The sequence below is a fragment of the Mesocricetus auratus genome, unplaced genomic scaffold (assembly GCF_017639785.1).
Source record: "Mesocricetus auratus isolate SY011 unplaced genomic scaffold, BCM_Maur_2.0 Super-Scaffold_100004, whole genome shotgun sequence".
Classification (NCBI taxonomy): Eukaryota; Metazoa; Chordata; class Mammalia; order Rodentia; family Cricetidae; genus Mesocricetus; species Mesocricetus auratus.
In genome coordinates, this window is record NW_024429189.1 from 59,384,167 (window position 1) to 59,403,315 (window position 19,149).

The window sequence follows — 19,149 nt, forward strand, 5'->3', positions numbered from 1 at the left end:
CAGCAGACACACAGAGAAAAAGAGCCTCTGCAGAGCAGATGGAGCAGGAAAACTGTAAATTCCAGTCTTCTCCAGGGCTCAGGTTTTTAAGACTGAAGAGTTTTCCTCCCCGAATTTAGGGTTGGTCGGAATGGTTGATTGGCCCACAACTGTTGAATTCTGAGCAGGCCTCCAGCTTGTTGAGCCGCTCCATCTGCCTGCTGATGGGACACAAAAGCCTCCAAGGCTTCAGTTTTAAGCTCCAGTCAGGAGGGTGAGGAAGAAGTTGACTGTCTTGGAAATTCACCACCTTTATTACCTACCCATGGCCACTCCCTATCTTTCGGCCTCCTAGGGAGTCTGCTATTCTTGGTCTCTCATTAGGATCACATGTGTGCTGTCATGTTTGGCTTCCATTTTAAGGAATGTTTATAGGCCTTGGTCTGCAGGTGTTTTTGTAAGGTGGGAATGAGCGGGAAGGGTGTGCTGTGAAAGTAGAGTTGGGGGCAGTAGGTGTTTATAACCCTCAGTTGGACACTAAGGAGGATTAAGAGGCAAGACAGAGCTTTCTGGGCTGGGTGGGCTGGACCTCAGATACTGGCATAGAAGTTCTTTGGAGGACCCTGACCAGACTCTTTTGGACCTAACAAAGCCAGACAGTGCTTCGGGTGGAGACAGGAGGGTGAAGAGGCTGCTGGGGTCTGGGCATTCATCCATTAGGGACTGGGCTGTCACAGCACACTTGAGAAGCTGCCTCTGCTTTCCCAGTAACCCTGCCTCAGCCTAGAGAAGACTGAGATGCTTCAGAGCACTCTGAAAAGGACCAGCCCTTAGGATCCATTGTAGTTGGCTTTTTGTTTTTACTCTTTGGGGGCCCGCTACCCAGCTCCCAAATAGAGACTTTTTCTTACTTGTGAAAGTGCGGCCTTAGCTCGGCTTCTTTTCAGTCAGCTTTTCTTTTTTTCCTTTTAGTTTTTTTGAGACAGGGTTTCTCTGTGTAACAGCCCTGGCTGTCCTGGAACTCACTCTGTAGATCAGGTTGGCCCCAAACTCACAGAGATCTGCCTGCCTCTCCCTCCCCAGTACTGGTATTAAAGGTGTGTGCCACCAACGCCTGGCTCCCAGTCAACTTTTCTAACTTAAATTATACCATTTCTCTTTAATTGTGTTTTGCCTCTGGGCATTTAATCTTTCTTTATTCTATATCTTTCTTGCCTTCTTACTCCATAGCTGGATATGTGGTTTCGTGGTTGGCCCCTGGAATCTTTCTCTCCTTCTTTTCTTCCTCCTCCCTCTTCTCTTCTCCTGAGATTCTATTTCTTCTATTTATTCTCTCTGCCTGGCAACCCCACCTATCCCTCTCTCCTGCCTGCCTCGCTATTGGCCATTCAGCTTTTTATTAGACCAATAAGGTATTTTAGAAAGGTATAGTAACACAGCTTCACAGAGTTAAACACATACAACATAAAAGAATGCAACACATCTTTGCACCATTAAACAAATATTCCACAGCATAAACAAATATAACACACCTTAAACTAATATTTCACAACATTCATCATAGACAGAGCAGGATGGTGGGCTCACCAAGGGAGAATGGCCTTATGGCTGAAGTGGAGCAGAAGGCAGACTGCCTGCATTTAACGGGCTGTACCGCCTGTTTCTACTCTGCTGTGTTGCTTCTCCTTTGCCTCTCAGGCAGTGGAGATGAAGCAAGTACAGTTGTTGTCTCTGGAAAGGTGACTTAGGACATGGGGGCTTTATCACCACTGAGCTTTCCTAAGGACCCCTGTCTCAGCTGACCCTGGAAGAGCATTTCATTTTTGGGCAATAGCGTGTCTTAAGAGCCTTTTGACTTTTTGACAGCCCCCTGACCATCATGTTAAATGTTTGGGACAAATACCTCTGAGAGAAAATACCTAGGTAGGATTCTGCCATAGCTTCACAAACTCCCCTGAATTTCATGTTCTTCAAAATATCTTTAATGGGAATGATACATTTTTAAAATTTATTTACTTTTATGTACATTTGGTGTTTTGCCTGCATGTATGTCTGTGTGATGGTGTCAGATCCCCTGGAACTGGAGTTACAGTTTTGAGCTGACATGTGGGTGCTGGGAAATGAACCTGGGTGTTCTGGAACACCAAGGTGGGATTGCAGGTATGCACCAAGTAGAGCACTTAAGAAAATTTTTTTTTAAAGATTTATTTATTTATTATGTATACAGTGTTCTGCCTGCACACCAGAAGAGGGCACCAGATCTCATTACAGATGGTTGTGAGTCACCATGTGGTTGCTGGGAATTGAACTCAGGACCTCTGGAAGAACAGGCAATGCTCTTAACTGCTGAGCCATCTCTCCAGCTCCACTTAAGAAAATTCTTAGTAAAATTACATTTATTTTGTGTGTGTGCATGCACATGTATGTGCAAGCCATGGCACACACATGGAGGTCCTTCTGCCATGTGGGTCCCACCATGTGATGAAATAGGTCATCAGGTTGGTGGCAAGTGTCTCAGCCCATCAAGACACTTTTATTGTTCATATACACATGAAACCCTATACCTATTTAGCAGTGTTTCCCTTTCCCCTCCTCTCAGCGACTATATGGACTTGTGGTCTTAGACATTTTCTCATGTTGTGGTGAACCTCCCCAACTGAAAACTTGCTTTCATTGTTACTTCATAACTGTAATTCTGCTATTGTTGTGAACTGTAATGTAAATATCTGATATGCAGGCTACCTGAATTGTGACCCCTGTGAAAGGTCACTTGACCTCAAAGGGGTTGTGACCCACAGTTGAGTACAGTTGTCTTACTCTCTCAGAAAATCCTGTAATAGCTGCCCTGTTGTGCCAGGTTGTTCTCACTTTGCATATTTCATGGTTCATTTGTGCCATCTCTTAGTACTTTCTTCCTTTTTATGACCAAACTTATGTTGCATGAATATACTTTTTTTTTTCAAGACAGGGTTTCTCTGTGGCTTTGGAGGCAGTCCTGGAGGTAGCTCTTGTAGACCAGGCTGGTCTTGAACTCACAGGAGATTCCCCTGCCTCTGCCTCCTGAGTGCCACCAACGCCTGGCTTGAATATACTTTTTTTCTGATACAGACTGTCTTGTATCTCAGGTTAGCCTCAAATTTGTCTAGTGTAGATTAGGATAACTTTGAACTTCTGATCTCCCTGCTTGCACCTGAGTACTGTTACTATACTTTTGGTTTATTTGGTTCTAGGGATCAAACCCAGGGTTTCCTGTGTACTAAGCTAAGTAGGACTCTACCAACTGCTTTACATCCACATATGTTTATCTACTGATGAATGTACGCTGTCTTCACAGGTGTTACTCTTTCAATGTGATTTTATTTACTTAGTTATTAACACAGGGTCTCACTATGTAGCCCTTGGTATCTTGGAACTTGCTATGTAGACCAGGCTGGCCTTAGACTCAGTTTTTCTGTCTCTGCCTCTGCCTCTCAAGTGCCAGGATTGAAGGCATTCAACACTGTATCTCTCCTCAGAGTGAGTTTATTACTGTTTTACTTTCTTTTTTTTAAACATTTATTTATTATGTATACAGCATTCTGCCCCCATATATGCCTGCACACTAGAAAAGGGCACCCGATCTCATTATATATGGATGTGAGTCACCATGTGGTTGCTGGGAATTGAACTCAGGACCTCTGGAAGAGGAATCAGTGCTCTCTTAACCTCTGAGCCATCTCTCCAGCCCTCTTTCTATTTTTTTTTTTTTTGACTGTATCTCATCTAGCCCAAGCTGGCCTTGAACCTATTAAGTAGTCTTGAACACTTGATCCTCATGACTCTATCAACAAAGTCTGGGTTTACAAGTGTGTGTCACCATGACTGGTTTAAAAAACAAGGTAAATTTTTGTGGGAAGCTGAGTGGTAGGGGCATACACCTTTAATCCCAGCACTCGGGAGGCAAAGGCAGGTAGGTCTTTGTGAGTTTGAGGCCAACCTGGTCTCAGAGCGAGTTCCAGGACAGCTCCAAAGCTATGCAGGGAAACCCTGTCTGGAAAAAAATGTTTTTTGGGGGGTGTCCCAATTTAATTCCCCCGGAAAAACTGTACCCAGCGTGCCCTTGAGTAATGGACCTGGGTCAGTCAAGTCCCTGCTCCAGGTTAGTATTTTTTAAGCTCTACCTTCTACTTTGGTTCATTTTTCACCAACTGTACTTCATCTTTCTTCTCACTTAGGTGATGATAAATATGGGCGGAAGATCATTGTCTTTAGTGCTTGTCGAATGCCCCCTAGCCATCAGCTGGACCACAGCAAGCTCTTGGGGTGAGTACCTTCAGGGAAGTAGGGTGGGGCTGCTCCAGACCCTTAGTAACCTGAGCCGTTCTCCGCATTCTCCTTCACCGTGGGCACCAGGTTATCTTCCTTGTTGTCACTCATCCCTTAGATGTGGGGATGAACACTAGGCAAGGAATCAGACCTGATTTCTAGTCCTAGAGACTATGACTTTGGCAAGGATCGCAGAGCCTTATTTTCTCATTTTTCAAAGAAGACAATGAAGCATGTGGCCTCTGACAGGAGTGAGATAACATACCAGAAAATAATCTTGGAAAGTAAATACTTTCCAAATATGTACAACTGTACAGTATATCTGATGTAATCGTGATTCTTTTGTTTTTGGTTGTTTTTTTTTTTTTTTTTTTTTTTTTTGAGACAGGGTTTCTTTATATAGCCCTGGCTGTTCTGGAACCTACTCTTTAGACCAGGCTGGCCTCAAACTTGTAGATCCACCTGTCTCTGCCTCTCAAGGGCTGGGTTAAAGATATGCACTACCACCAGTGGGCATAATCATGATTCTTTTTTAAAAAAATAATTTAGTTTATGTGCATCGGTGAGAGGGTGTAAAATCCCCTGAAACTGGAGTTATAGTAGTGAGCTGCTGTGTGGGTACTGGGAATTGAGCATGGGTCCTCTGAAAGAACAGTCAGTTCTCTTAACCTCTGAGCCATCTCTCCAGCCCCGTGATTCTTTTTTTTTTTTTTTTGTTTTTTGTTTTTTCGAGACAGGGTTTCTCTGTGGCTTTGGAGGCTGTCCTGGAACTAGGTCTTGTAGACCAGGCTGGCCTCGAACTCACAGAGATCCGCCTGCCTCTGCCTCCCAAGTGCTGGGATTAAAGGCGTGCGCCACCAACGCCCGGCCAGCCCCGTGATTCTTAATCATTTTTATTTATAATCATAATTAACATTATCTTACTTTTTGCCAAGTTTGGTTTCAATGGTTTCTGTACCTGTGGGGTTTCTGCAACCAAATGTGTATGTTAGAAATATCACCTAGCATAAATCCAAAGACTGCTTGTCTTAGTCACTGTCCTATTGCTGTGAAGAGACACCATAACCAAGGTAGCTCTTATAGAAGAAAGAGTTTAACTGGGAACATGCTTAGTTTTAGAGGTTTAGTCTGTTGTCGTCATGGAAGGGAGAATTGTCACACGTAGGCAGGCATGGTGCTGTGCTAGAGCTGGCGAAGTAGATCTTCAAACAGCAGGAATACACAGGCACGTACACACACACACACACACACACACACACACACACACACACACACACACACACACACACACACAGCCTCAAAGCCCACCCCTAATGACACTTCCTCCAATATAGCCACACCTCTTAATCCTTTTAATCTTCCTCATACACTTCCACTTCTGGTGACTTCAAATGTATGAACCTATGGGGTCATTCTCATTCATACCACCACACTGTTAAGTAGACACTCATCTGACCTTTTACATTGAGCTGGCACTAGGTGCCAGAGGGACCAGTGTGCTGTCAAGGCATGTGGGGTGTTCTATAAAAACAGAGCAGAATCACCCTCAGTTTGTTCTTTTTCCTGACCAGTATAAAGTACTCTCTAAATATAAAATGTGTATATCAGCTACGGCAGCTCCTTGAGATCCTTAATGTTGTGCACACGCAGGGTTGTGTCTTAGGGATAGGCTTGAGGACCACAGAAGAAAGGCAAAGGCCTGAGTGTGGAGTCTCTGTTGGTCTCTGCTGAGATAGAGGCAGAGGCTCATTCCTTGTAGTGAGTCTGTAAGGTCTTTCTCTGGCCTTGTGACTTCTTTCCACAGCTCCTTAAATAGAGCAAGCAGGGTCTTGTTAGGGACCCACCATGTGTCCAGCCAGAAATATTCACCATAGAGTTCAGCCTGAGGAGGCTGAGTCACAATCCCCCACTCTAGCTTTTGTGCCATGTCTGATGGACCAAGTAGCAGACTTGTGGCCAGGTGTAGGTCCAGTGAGAGGAACTCATAGGTAATTTGAAAGCACCTACTTTTTAAGAGCAGTTACTGAGGAAGCTGTGTCTATCTGAGTCTTCCTCCAGGCTCAAGAAGCTCTGGGCAGTTTGCTGCTGCAGGTCCTCCTTCCCTTCCCAGACACCCCCCACCTTGTCCCACCCTCTATCCCTCACACACCACACCTGGTCATCGTCCCTCCTGAGACCAGACTTGTGGTTCCACTGGTTCTGTCTGTCCTGTTTTCAGTCAGATTACATCAGACTTGGCTTTTCCTCATTCCCCACCCAGATCTAGGGGGTTGAAATGGAAAAATGCTTGAAGCTTGGAATCAGAAGACCAGTTAAATTTGAGCTCTGAATTTTAACTAGCTATGTGCTTGGAGGCAAGTCTCTTTGAGTTCTATATGAACTTTGAGTTCTCTGTGTCCTCACAGAGATATTATGGGTAATAATGGAATTCCATCATACATTTTTTAGAGTATTACAATTTTGAGAGGTTAAAAATATGTAAGTAGTTATGCAGGAAGTCTCACAGATCTGACACCCAGAAAGAAAACCACTGTATCTTGCTACATCTTTGTGTTTTTTCTATATGTGCAATTCTATATTTAGTTTGATATCTTGGATAATTCCTTCATCTTCTGGGAATAAAACATTCCTCAAAGATATCCTTTGATGTCCTTTTGTTTTTTCGCCCAGGCGTTGGTGGCACATGCCTTTAATCCCAGCACTTGGGAGGCAGAGGTAGATGGATCTCTGAGTTCTGGGTCAGCCTGCTCTACATATTGAATTTCAGTACAGTCAAGGGTTATATAGAGACCCTATCTCCAAAAAAAAAAAAAAAAAAACTTTTTAGCATTCTGACCTGGATCTCTGTGTGTTCCAGGTCAGCCTAGTCTACATAGGAATTCCAGGACAGACCATGTTATATAGTGAAACCATGTCTTTCCTACCCCCCCCAAGCCCACAGAAAACAAAACATGATATTTACCTATAGTATACATATATGAAAGCAAAAAAATGTGTACTATTTTTTCTTTTAAGACTGCTCTCATTTTGTAGCCCAAGCTTACTGTAAACACCTAGGCTTAAGTGACCTTTTTGCTTCAGCTTCTTGAGTATCTGGAACTATGTACATATAACACTACACCCAGTTTCTGGTGAATTTAATGATGCATGTCTGCAATTCCAGCACTTAGAAGGCTTTTGAAGGCTTTTGAGTTTCAGACTGGCCTGAGCTACACAATGGGACCTTGTCTGCCTTAAGGATGACCACCATTCTGATGCTTGACTTCACAGATGAATCCTGTCTGTAGAGGCATCCTGTGAGATTGTCTATTTATAGATGTCCCATGATTTCTTTAGCCAGCCTCCTGATACTGGACAATTTGCTGGCTGCTCACTTGTTGTTTTTTCCATAATAAAGCTCTGGAATGAACAGTCTCCTACAAGAATGTTTCTGCTTCTCTCCATTTCCTTAGTAAATATTCTTGAACTTGCTTTTACACGGTCAGAGAATGTAAGCATGCCCAGTTTCTGATAGGCATCACTTTATTTCACTCCAAAGGTCATGGCATGCATCCATGGATTAGAGTGTCTGCTTTACTGTAATCTTTGCTATTTTCCTGATTGCAAAACGTCATCTTTTTCTTGTTGTTATTACAGTTTTGTTTTTTGAGAAAGGGTTTCTTTATGTAATAGTCCTGTCTGTCCTGGAACTTGTTTTATAGACCAGGCTGGCCTCTAACTGACAGTGATCCACCTGCCTCTACTTCCTGAGTGCTGGATTAAAAGTGTGTGCCACCACCGCTCAGCTGTAAAATGCCATCTTATTATGTGACAGTCCTTTGTAAACAACAAAGTGCTTAGTGTGGATAAGAGCTAAATTATTCTTAAATAATGAGCAGAATCCATAAGAAATTTAGCATTAGCACTTATGCCCTGCCTACCTGTGCTGGCCCAGCTCTGCACCCTGGTCCTGGTCATTAGGCTGCTGTCTCTAGGTCAGATCATTCATCTGGGCACTTAGTCAAGTCTTTGGGAACTCCCTCAGACAGACACTTCCCTCCTCTCAGATGTGCTTAGTGTTAGCCTGCCTAGCCTGGAGTGGCATCCCTTCTAGAGCCAAGGGACTGATTGTCCATCCTGTCAGAGGTCTGACCCTGGGCTTTCTGCCCTCTTCCTGTTGTTGGTCACTTCTAAACTTCCCAGTGTGTTCAACATGTGTGTATGTGTGCTGGGGTGGTACATACCCTGCTATAAACATAGGTTCCTGAGGAGTTGGAACAACTGACCTTCTGGCCATCCTGATGTCCTTTCAGGGGCACAGCGTTTTACAAACTATACCACAAATCACATACAAAAGGCAAAACTGGTCCAAGGTCTAGAATGCAGTCTTGGAGTTGGACACCTCACCACTATGCCCTGCCATAAACTGAAACCTTGGCTAAGTACTTGCCCTCTGCTGATTGCTCTCATTAGTAAAACGGGTTAACTTCAGCTTCAGTTGTTATGAGGGAAGAATGAGGTAATGTATTGGAAGTACTTGGCAGACACTAAAGGCTTTAACCAATAACCAGTGACTGTCCTTGTTACTGACTTAGGGTGATCCTGAGAAAAAAATGTTAAATGCTTTTAACTGCAGTGCACAGCCCAGCTTGGAGCTTAGGTCTACTGATTGTGCTGTTCAAAATGAGAGTTGTGTGCATACTTACTTCTCCATTAGGCCCAGCCCCTACCCTCTGCCCCCTCCCAGGAAAGAGGCTGTGGGTTACATAGCCAAATGACAGCAGGGAGGGTCTGTAAAGAAGGAAGCCATAATGCAGGTACTGGTTTCTATTGTAACAGGGGTCACAATAGTGCAGAGGACAGGTCTGAACAGGGCTTTTTATGTGTTTATGATGTTGGGTGTTGATAGATCATGTTACTCTACTATGGAGCTACACCCCCAGCCCCGGGCATTTCTCTTGAAGGTACTTGAAACACACACTGGACCAGTATGTGGAGAGTGACTACACACTGCTGTACCTGCACCATGGCCTGACCAGTGACAACAAGCCCTCCCTCAGTTGGCTACGGGATGCCTACCGGGAGTTTGACCGCAAGTGGGTTGGGACATGGGGGTGGGCATCAGAGCCTAGCATGGTGGCTCTAGGCGACAGCTCTCTGGTCTCTGGGTTGTTCTGGGTTGTTCAGCAGCTTATTCCATGTCAATGGAGGGAGGGCCCCCAGCAACCCTGCCCCTTATTCCACCCTCCCCAACTGTCCTGCAGGTACAAGAAAAACATCAAGGCCCTGTACATCGTACACCCAACCATGTTCATCAAGACCCTTCTTATCCTCTTCAAGCCCCTCATCAGGTGAGCAGGCCACAGGAGTGCACCCCTCACACACCAAGCGGATACCCAGGGTGTCCAGCTTGGGGTGATGTTTGTCAGCAGGGAGATCAAAGGCCTGCCGTGGGGCCCAGCCTGACCCAGGTCTTCCCGTTGCCTCTAGTTTCAAGTTTGGACGGAAGATCTTCTATGTGAACTATCTGAGTGAGCTGAGTGAGCACGTGAAGCTGGAGCAGCTGGGGATCCCTCGCCAAGTGCTCAAGTGAGACAGCTGGATGGACTCACAGGCGCGCCCCTGTGTGCTCATTTGTGGGTGTGTTGTGTGGGAGGCAGAGAAAACTGGGGAGTGGGAACCTGGAGACCCCCGGGAAATAAGGCGGTGTCAAGATCCCGCAACAGTAGATAGAGCCAAATCAAACCCCATTTCTGTCACAAGGTTTTGACTGAATCTCTTTAGTGTTTGTTTTCCACTGTGTTACCATTAAGTAGGGCTGTATTGGCTACAAGACTGCAGAGTCAAAATGCTTAACCCTTGTTCCATGTACTCTCCCAGGTACGATGACTTCCTCAAATCCACACAAAAGAGCCCTGCGACAGCTCCCAAGCCCATGCCACCACGCCCCCCACTGCCAAATCAGCAGTTTGGGGTCTCATTGCAGCAGTGAGTATGCTAAAGTTAGGCAGGTCTGGGGCTGATGGGGGCTGGACCAGCATGCAGAGTCCCAGCTCACCCCTTTGCTCTCATAGCCTCCAGGAGAAAAACCCAGACCAAGTGCCCATTCCTATCGTGCTCAGGGAGACAGTTGCCTACTTGCAGGCTCATGGTGAGTGCTATGGTGCCCAAGGCCTGTTGACCTTCCAAGCCATGCTGTCCCCAAGCTGTTCTTGAGAAACTCTGGAACTCTAAGGCTGATATGGCAGGGAAGTGATCATCACCCAGAGTTCTGAAACTCACCAGGCCCCCTTGTTTCCTAGCTCTCACCACTGAGGGCATCTTCCGGAGATCAGCCAACACCCAGGTTGTACGGGAGGTGCAGCAGAAATACAACATGGGTGAGTGCGACAGACCATAGAGCTAGTCCAGACCGTGTGTGCACAGTGATGTGTATGAGGAAGAGAGGGAGGGAGGAAGAGAGGGCATGGAGCATGTTGTAACTGTGAGGGGCTGTAAGACAGGTCCCAGGTTCTCCTTACCAGAAGTTTCCATGTCCTTTGGTGTGACCACATAGACCCTACTTCTGCCTGGCTGTCCCAGGAGCTGCAGCCTTGGGTTCAAGATCATTTAGAGACAAGGAATAACTTGTGTCCTCGTGTTCTCCAGATGGTCTTAGCCTGTATCCCCTTATTACAGAGGAAGAGAAGAGGCAGATGCAATAGGGGATCCTGGGAAAAGGCAGCTTGTAGGGGTGTGTGGGGGGCTTGCTGGCCTCTTGCTTGGCCTAGTGTTTCTCATCCTTTCTCACCCCATGAAGGGCTGACAGTGGACTTTGACCAATACAATGAACTGCACCTGCCAGCAGTCATCCTCAAGACCTTCCTTCGGGAACTTCCTGAGCCCTTGCTAACCTTTGACCTCTACCCCCACGTCGTGGGCTTCCTCAGTGAGTTCTCTTTCCTCCCCAACTATGCAAATCCTCTGCCATACATCTACCCACCCTGCCCTGCAGGCTTGTACATAAGCTGCTCCCTGGAAGTTCAGGTGGGGTTCCCCACTAGTCTCCTATTGGGCTTCCTGAGCTAGTCCTATGTCTCTGTAACCTGGACCTCCACTCTTCACAGATATTGACGAAAACCAGAGGGTGGAGGTGACGCAGCAGGTTCTCCAAACTTTGCCAGAGGAGAACTACCAGGTGCTTCGTTTCCTGACTGCCTTCCTGGTGCAGGTGAGACTTATCTTGACCTCCACTGCTCACCTATTGAAGGGAGAGGGTGGTTTGTCATTGCTTAGATGCTCTGGATGTGGTTGCTAGGAGTAAGAGGCAGGGGGTCATAGAGTCTAGCTGTAGTCTCCATTTCCTTCCACAGATATCTGCCCACTGTGACCAGAACAAGATGACCAACACTAACCTGGCTGTAGTCTTTGGCCCTAACCTGCTGTGGGCCAAGGACGCTGCCATTACTCTCAAGGCCATTAATCCCATCAACACCTTCACTAAGTTCCTCCTGGATCATCAAGGGGAGTTGTTCCCCAGCACAGATGTCCAGGGCGTCTGAGCTCAGCCCCCCCCACCTCCAGCCCCTTCTCTGGCAGCCTCAGTTGGACTTGTCCTCCTGGTATTAACCTTATTAGAGTCCAGGGCTCCTGCCTAGGAAGGGGCCCTGAAGCCCCAGAAGATGGAAGTTGGAGCCCACAACTGGGCAACTCCTCCTCTCCCTCTGTCTAGCCCTGGAGGCCTCTGTTATTGTAAGACATTTTCTTTGCCTTATACCTCTCACTGCCTCTTTGGTTGCTGGGCCTTCCAGAACTGGGCTTGGCTCTCCTAGGATTGAACCCCAGTAACCCTTTTCCTCTTTCCTGCCTGTTTCCCTGGCAACTGTAGAAGACTAAATCACTGCCAGCTGTGCTGGTATTGGGGGCTGGTCCTCTCTTTCCTGATTGCTAGGAAATGGGACAGCTGAGCTCCTTGGCTTGCACTGACTGTGCTGGGTACCTCCCTTTCTGGTCAGTTGCTGTGCTTTTTAGGAGTGTTGGCCTGGGTGCAGGTTCTCTATGCCTGCCCTTCCTGCTAATAGGGATGACGAGACCAGAGTTGGCTTGTCACTTCTGCCTTCCCGAGTGGTACTGCCCCCAGTGTGTCCTATTCCCCCATTGCTGCCACACTTGGCATCTTGGCTAACAAGACTCAGAATCTGAACATCTGCTAAAATGGTCCTCTCACTCCCAGGGAGAGCCCTAGTGTCAGGAATATCAGCAACGGCAGTCTTGGCCCTCCATGCCTTCTCTTTGTTCTCAAGTGCACAGAGCCTCAGCCAATGGCTGGGATGCATCTTTTTGGTGTGGAGTCTGTCCCTGTGGTGACCAGAGGTGCCAGTGCTTCAGGATCCACTGTGGCTCAGAAGCCCCTAAGAGAGGCATAAGTTTTACTAAAGTCACCCTGTCAGGAAAGTTATAGCAACTCCCTTGAGGGAGTATGATGGCCACAGGGCCCTGTTGTCTTTCAGAAAGCCTGAGCCCCAGTGATGATTGATAGCTTTCATTCTACTCCTAATGAAAACTTGTGACTCTCTTCCAGAAGTCTGCCCCTTAGTGATAGGGAATTACCCGCAGTGATCCTGCCCCCCAGGTGTGGCCAGGCACGACAGCTCCAGAGATGGTACTGGGTACTGTGGGATCTGCACTGACCATCCTGCAGACGCAGCAGGCCTGACCTCATTGGCTTTTTCCTGCACCGGGTCAGGCCCGTTGTGCCTGAAGGCTGCTTCTGTCAGTCCAGGCCTCGTGCCATTCTGCTTCCTCCCACCTTTTGTATCAAGTGTGCTACACTTCATTTACTGAGGAGCCTTTGGACCTCACTAGTCCTCCGTCTGCCCCTGCCTTTTCAGCCCGTAGCTGGGGCGTTCTTACTGTGAATCCAGGGTTCACATTTACCATGATTTCCTTGGCACCAATCATGTATTTCACCATTTGCACTTTTTTGTATTTCAATAAACAAATAAAAATGGAAGTGGAAAATGTACATCTGGCTGTATAGGAAGTAAGGCCCCGAAGTCAGAACTTTGTGTGTGTGTGTGTGGCTGAGAAAGAGGGCCTCAGGAAGTTCCCTCTTCAGTCCATCTTAATTCTCCTGGGGAAATATAAACAAAGTCCAAAGAAAAATAATTCCCCAAGCAGCTGTATCAGAGCCTCACCCCAGCAAGGGAAACTGTATAGATGGGACCCTTTCTCCAGTCAATCTTCCACTTCTATTTACTTAAGTCTAGTACCTTCCAAGATTACATGCAACTGAGACAGAACTTAAATAGTGAACAGTGAGCAGATGTAGGTTTTCAGAGAAGGTTTAATGACCCTACCTACTCCCTCTTACTGTGACCCTCTACTTTAAAAGACCCCCAACTTTTTACTATTTTTATTGTTTTTTTTTTGTTGTTGTTTTTGTTTTTTTCGAGTCAGGGTTTCTCTGTGGCTTTGGAGGCTGTCCTGGAACTCCCTTGGTAGTCCAGGCTGGTCTCGAACTTACAGAGATCCACCTGCCTCTGCCTCCCGAGTGCTGGGATTAAAGGCGTGCGCCACCAACGCCCGGCGTGAATTGTTTTTTTTCCTTCCCCCTTTTATGTAGATCCTCCTGTGTAGTAAACACTTCAGTTGAGACATCTCTCTAACCCTAAGGTTCTACTGTGTTAAAGGGCTCATGTATGCAGTAACAGCTGCTCTGATTAAATAGTAAGGGCTGGGAGCTAGAGGGCTGTTGAGAGCACTTGGTGCTCTTCCAAAGGACCTGGGTTCAATCTCCAGCACACTCACATTCTACAGACATATATCCATACATATCTATTTCATTAAAAAAAGATAATTCGATTATGCCTGGAAGACAGTGCTCCATTCTATTTGTACCAGCAGCATTCCAACTGGTTACCTTAAGTTATATCATAGGGCAAGGGTCTCCTCTCCTAGCTGATTGTGTGAGGGAAACTTAAAAGGGAGAACTAGAGTGAACAACATTGGTCATTGGGATGGATTTTACAATTATATTAGGGCTTGAATTTTTTAGGGGGCTTGAGACAGGGTTTCTCTGTGTAGCTTTAGAGCCTGTCCTGGCACTCGATCTGTACACCAGGCTAGCCTTGAATTCAGGAACTGCCTGCATCTGCCTCCCAAGTGCTGGGATTAAAGGCGTGCACCACCACTGCCTAGCTCACACTTGTCTTTCATGTGTGTTTTTGACAATGGCTTGCAACTGGGAGGACAGAATTGTACCTGTCACGGTTTTTGAGGGCAGGTTCTAGATGTCTGCCTATGAGGTTATGGTGGCGCAAGGATAGTCCTGCTTTTCCTATTGGGCAGGCAGCCCAGCCAGAATTGCTGGTTCTAACAGTGTTAAGATGGTGGTTATAAACACTTAAGCTTCAAGGAAGCAGCTTCAGTGCACAGCTGTGGCCTTGATCCAGGTGCCTTGAGACGAAAGACTTTAGCAGTTTCCTTTCTTGCTAGCTCGGCTCAGCTGTAAGGTGGGTGACACTGTTTGGAACCTTAAGGCGGTGAGCTAGGGAAACAGCAGGGCCAGAGACAGCGAAAGCTATTTATTTGGGTTGGGCTCCTGGCAGGGCCGTGCAGTTACTAAGGTGCTTGCTAAACAAAACTTTAGCAACAGCAGGTCTCTCAGGTACAGGGTGTTTTAAGAATGAGACACATTGCTGTCATGGAGCAGCTGAGCACTATTTTTGGAGACTCTAGCCAAAGGTGGCTCAGCAAGGATGTTGTTTCTGACCCAGAGCTGGACAGCTGTGTTCTCATGTTATAGCCTATATCAGATGTAATTTACAAAGGCACCCAGGCTTTTACTGGCAGAGTGAGCTGACTCCATTCTCTTCAGCCCTACTCTTGGACTAACTTAGAATTTCCTGATGGTCCCATTCTTGTCCTTGGGCCTGACTTGACTCTGGGGTGCATACAGCAATTATCTAATTCACTTTTGCATCTAGAACCATCTGTACATGGGCTCTACTTTCAACTCTGCAATGTGCACTAGGAGGTAGTTGCTGGTTCTATAAGACATTTGAAGACTGTAGTCACAGCTGGGCCGAATGAGTGGGTGAGGCCTAACCCTTGTTGCAATCTGTCAGATGGAGTAGTTGAACGTGCACAGGTCATTGACGTCCCCCACCCCCACTCCTCATTTGCTCAGACACAACCCCTTTCACTCTATCAGCCACCACTTCTTGTTGCATGTCTCTCTCCATGGCTATTCTATGTCCTGCAGGTATGGTGGTGATAACAGCCCACCCTTAAAGATTTTACAAGGGTTTTTCATGCACTTTGTGTCACTGAATATTCAAGCACATGGCCCTAGGGATACAAGGCTCTAGGGAGCCAAGTCTGTTAGGTACTTGGCCAAGCTCCAAGACTCAAAGCAGCCATGACAGACTCAAGGCTTTCTGAAATTCAGGCTCCACCCTTCCCTTCTTATGGAACCTGATGGTGGCCCAGCGCTACAGAGAGGTGAGAATGGCCGACTGGTTGTTTAGACATTTGGAATAGGAAACTGTAAAGTACAGAAAACTTTTATTGGAAATCTCTTGATTATATTTCCAACCTCTCATTTCCCAACAAAGCACGGAAGGGGCCTCATAGCTACCTGGTCCCAGCCCAAGTCTGGCTGCAGGAGTTGGTCTAGAGACTACCTTTTCCATTATGCAGAGCTGAAGAGTACAGGTCACCCTGAAGGATGCTCTGCTCAGCTTCCCTGGTCTCTTCTCTGACAGGTCTGGGACACAAAGGCTGATGCCTACAGAGGCCACTAGCTGAGCCATGCCAAAAAGCCATGTTCTCACTCCACTCAGTGCTGGCTCTGGGAGCAAATCTGCCTGATCCAAAGGCTGCAGTGTCATGTGGCTACCATTGCTGAGCACATTTCTCTGTGGCAGCAGACGCATACACAGGGGAAAGGCTCCAGTGTAACATGCAGATTACTAGCACGCAGTTGTGAGCCACCTGCTCCAATGAACAATAGCTGTTGCCAGTGAAAATCAGGGACCAGAAGAACAGGGCAGGCTGGCAGAGGCACTTGACTTATTACTCAAGCAACAATACCTGAAGGTTTAAGTCAACCACAAGCTCAGCTTTGGTTTCTTAAAAGGGAACCAATCCAGATTGTAAACCCAGGGCCATATACAGACTCTGGAATTGGGGGTAGGGGTGGGGAATAGCTCCTCAGTCCTGCTCTGGTCTCAGGGACTCGAACAGGACAGACAATGCTCCCTTGGGCACCATGTGTCTTGAGGAGTCATCACATTGAACATAGCTGAGATTTCCTGGGCAGCTAGAATAGAGCCAGTCAAGATGCTTGTGACAAGAGAAGATGCACTCAGTGTGTAAAGGAACCCTGATGTCAGTACAGTTCCACAGGCACAGCTTGAGGGGGTACTCTGCCCTTGCTAGCCCCATTCCTGATCTCTCCTTAGATGCAAGAGTAGATCCCCAGAGCAGCAGCACAAGTTCTGAGGAATCTTCACAGGAGGACCTCCTCCTTCCCCAGTGACACTGCTAACTCCCAAAATATCTGATTTCTCTGAAAGTAATAAATATTTACCACGTCCTATATCCAAGCAGCAGCAATTGAGAGGATGGGGAGGAAAGAACCTTTCTGTGACTTTCATGAGGAAAGACGGAGGGATAGGAGGGGGAGGAGGAGGGGAGAAAAGGGTGGTCCAGGAACTATTGGTGACACAGCCCTCCTTTGCCCTGCTTGGTTTCCTTGCTCTTTCTGCCTTGCCCAGTGTCCCGGCCACCAGCTGGAATGTCAGGTGGTTGATGGTAGGGACAAGCAGGCAGGGGTCAGCTGCAGAGCAGATCAGGCAGGAGGCTGGAGCCGACAGAACAGGATGACACCCTTTGTGAAGCAGCTGAGGATGGTCCCTGCTGAAGCTCCTCTGTTACGCCAGAGTCTGCCCAACGTCTGGCACTGGGCCTGACTGCTACCAGGAGGTCCAAAAGCAGGGACTTGTAGGTCCCACAGGGAACCACCCTGCCTTTCACCTGGCCAAAAACACAGGAAGGCAGCAGGGAGCTGCTGAGGAGGAGGAATTCTCTGCTGGGTCCACAGGAAGGGGATGCTGCAGATGGATACTCAGGACACTTTTACTGCAGGGTTTCGACAAAGGCATCAAATTCTCGGACATTCTTCTCATGCACAGCCAGCTTCTCTGGTAAGGAGTCCTGTAGCAAGGACAGGAGAGAGCTTACTCCAGAAGGCCTGGGAGAGGCAGCCAGTCTGCCAGTGTGGAAAAAGCGAGACAACTGGGCAGTGCCAGGCTGGCTGAAAGGCAGGGCAGTTGAGCAGACTTTGGGACGAAGGAGGAGACATGTCCTCCAAGTTTTGGAGGGGTGTCACTAGGCTGCACAGTAGCCTGATGAATCAAAGTGAACCACAGCTCACAAGACAGGTAAACAACGACAAAAAACATGACAGTAAAAAACATGAAATATCCTTTGTACAGAGCAGACACTAGAATCAAATTGCATCTTTAGAGCTCAGTGAACTGAGGAATTTTTTTTTTTTTTTTTTTTGGTTTTCGAGACAGGGTTTCTCTGTGGCTTTGGAGGCTGTCCTGGAACTCACTTTGTAGACCAGGCTGGCCTCGAACTCACAGAGATCCGCCTGCCTCTGCCTCCCGAGTGCTGGGATTAAAGACGTGCGCCACCAACGCTCGGCTTTCTCTCTCTCTCTCTCTTTTTTTTTTTTTTTTGGTCTGAGGAAGTTTTAAAAGGGAACCCTCCTGTACTTTGTGGGAGTCAAAAGGCCTTGGGAAAACAGGGACAAGGCAGCCACTGTACTTTTAAGTCTGACACAGGTCGGTGGGAGGTTGGACACCTGCATCTTTGGACTGGCTGGGGGTGTGGGGTGGCTGAAAGTCATTACAAAAGAATCAGGAAGACAACCATATGCTGCCAGCTTGTCCTGCAGTGCCATAGAGACCTGGTCCTCCATCAGAGCTAAGCAACACAAACTACACCAGAAGGCTTTAAACTGAAGAGAGACCTTCACAATGCACAAGGGGCCTGGGGAAAGTTGGTGTGATAGACACTGAAGTGGTTTGGACACCCTAACAACTGAGGCAAGTCTGGTGGCCACTGTCCAGGTAGAAGGCAAGCCTCAGCTAGCACTGGCTAAGGGATCACAAGTAGAACTCTTGGATCTCATTTCCTTCTGAGTACATGCCAGTGATCAGAGGGCTAAGCTCAGGCGCTTCCCACTTTGGGATCAAAACTTGGACTGTTCCCTTCTGTATGGGACAGCATGAAAACCCATTTTATAAGATTCTTGCTAAAGCACTTAGTTTTAGCTATGTTTTGAAGAATGGGGTAGGTGTGGGTGTGCAGCTCAGTGTAGAGCACTTGCCTTACATGGGGGAGGGAGTGAGCGAGAGAATGTGTGTGTGCTAGTTTAGTGTTTAGACAGCCCCATTTAATACTTAGGGCCAGGGATGGAAGCACACACCTTTAATCTCAGCAACGGCAGGAGAACAGCTGAGTCTGAGGCCAGCCTGGTTTACACAGTGAGTTTCAGAACAGCAAGGGCTACATAAACTAGCAAAAAAAAAAAAAAAAAACAAAAAAAAAAAAACCACAAATAAAACTTAGTTTACTAGTTTTCTTCCTGCACTGTTATTCTTGGGCACACTTTCCTGATAAAGCAAACTAAGAGTAGCACTTCCTGGGGCCCAAGATTTCTGCTGGGGACGCAGTGCTACCTCAGACAGTAAGACCTTATCACGTCGTAGCATGAGTGCCCCAAGTCTATGGTTTGCTTGGGGCAGTCTTCTGCTTGGAATGCTTTAAGCACAAATGTGGTGATCACAGTCTATCTCAGTACATCTGGCCCAGAAATTAAGAAGGGCTGGA

At 47.1% G+C, this 19,149-nt stretch overlaps 2 protein-coding genes across 12 annotated transcripts in view; one reads left to right on the plus strand and one right to left on the minus strand.

Annotated features, from left to right (window-relative positions):
* Positions 1–13,267, plus strand: part of Arhgap1 (Rho GTPase activating protein 1) — a 40,980-nt gene extending 27,713 nt beyond the window's left edge. For both annotated transcript variants that reach the window (XM_040745834.1, XM_040745835.1), the window contains exons 4-13: positions 4,194–4,281; positions 9,228–9,359; positions 9,528–9,614; positions 9,754–9,852; positions 10,144–10,251; positions 10,338–10,414; positions 10,566–10,643; positions 11,063–11,191; positions 11,370–11,473; positions 11,616–13,267. In XM_040745834.1, coding sequence (XP_040601768.1) covers positions 4,194–4,281; positions 9,228–9,359; positions 9,528–9,614; positions 9,754–9,852; positions 10,144–10,251; positions 10,338–10,414; positions 10,566–10,643; positions 11,063–11,191; positions 11,370–11,473; positions 11,616–11,804 — 1,091 coding nt within the window. In that variant the 3' untranslated portion in view covers positions 11,805–13,267. The remainder of the gene's footprint in view (positions 1–4,193; positions 4,282–9,227; positions 9,360–9,527; positions 9,615–9,753; positions 9,853–10,143; positions 10,252–10,337; positions 10,415–10,565; positions 10,644–11,062; positions 11,192–11,369; positions 11,474–11,615) is intronic.
* Positions 13,268–15,793: 2,526 nt separating this feature from the next.
* The window catches only part of Atg13 (autophagy related 13), a 38,331-nt gene continuing 34,975 nt past the window's right edge, over positions 15,794–19,149 (minus strand). For all 10 annotated transcript variants that reach the window (XM_040745833.1, XM_013121892.3, XM_021231809.2 and 7 more), the window contains one exon: positions 15,794–17,463. In XM_040745833.1, coding sequence (XP_040601767.1) covers positions 17,386–17,463 — 78 coding nt within the window. In that variant the 3' untranslated portion in view covers positions 15,794–17,385. The remainder of the gene's footprint in view (positions 17,464–19,149) is intronic.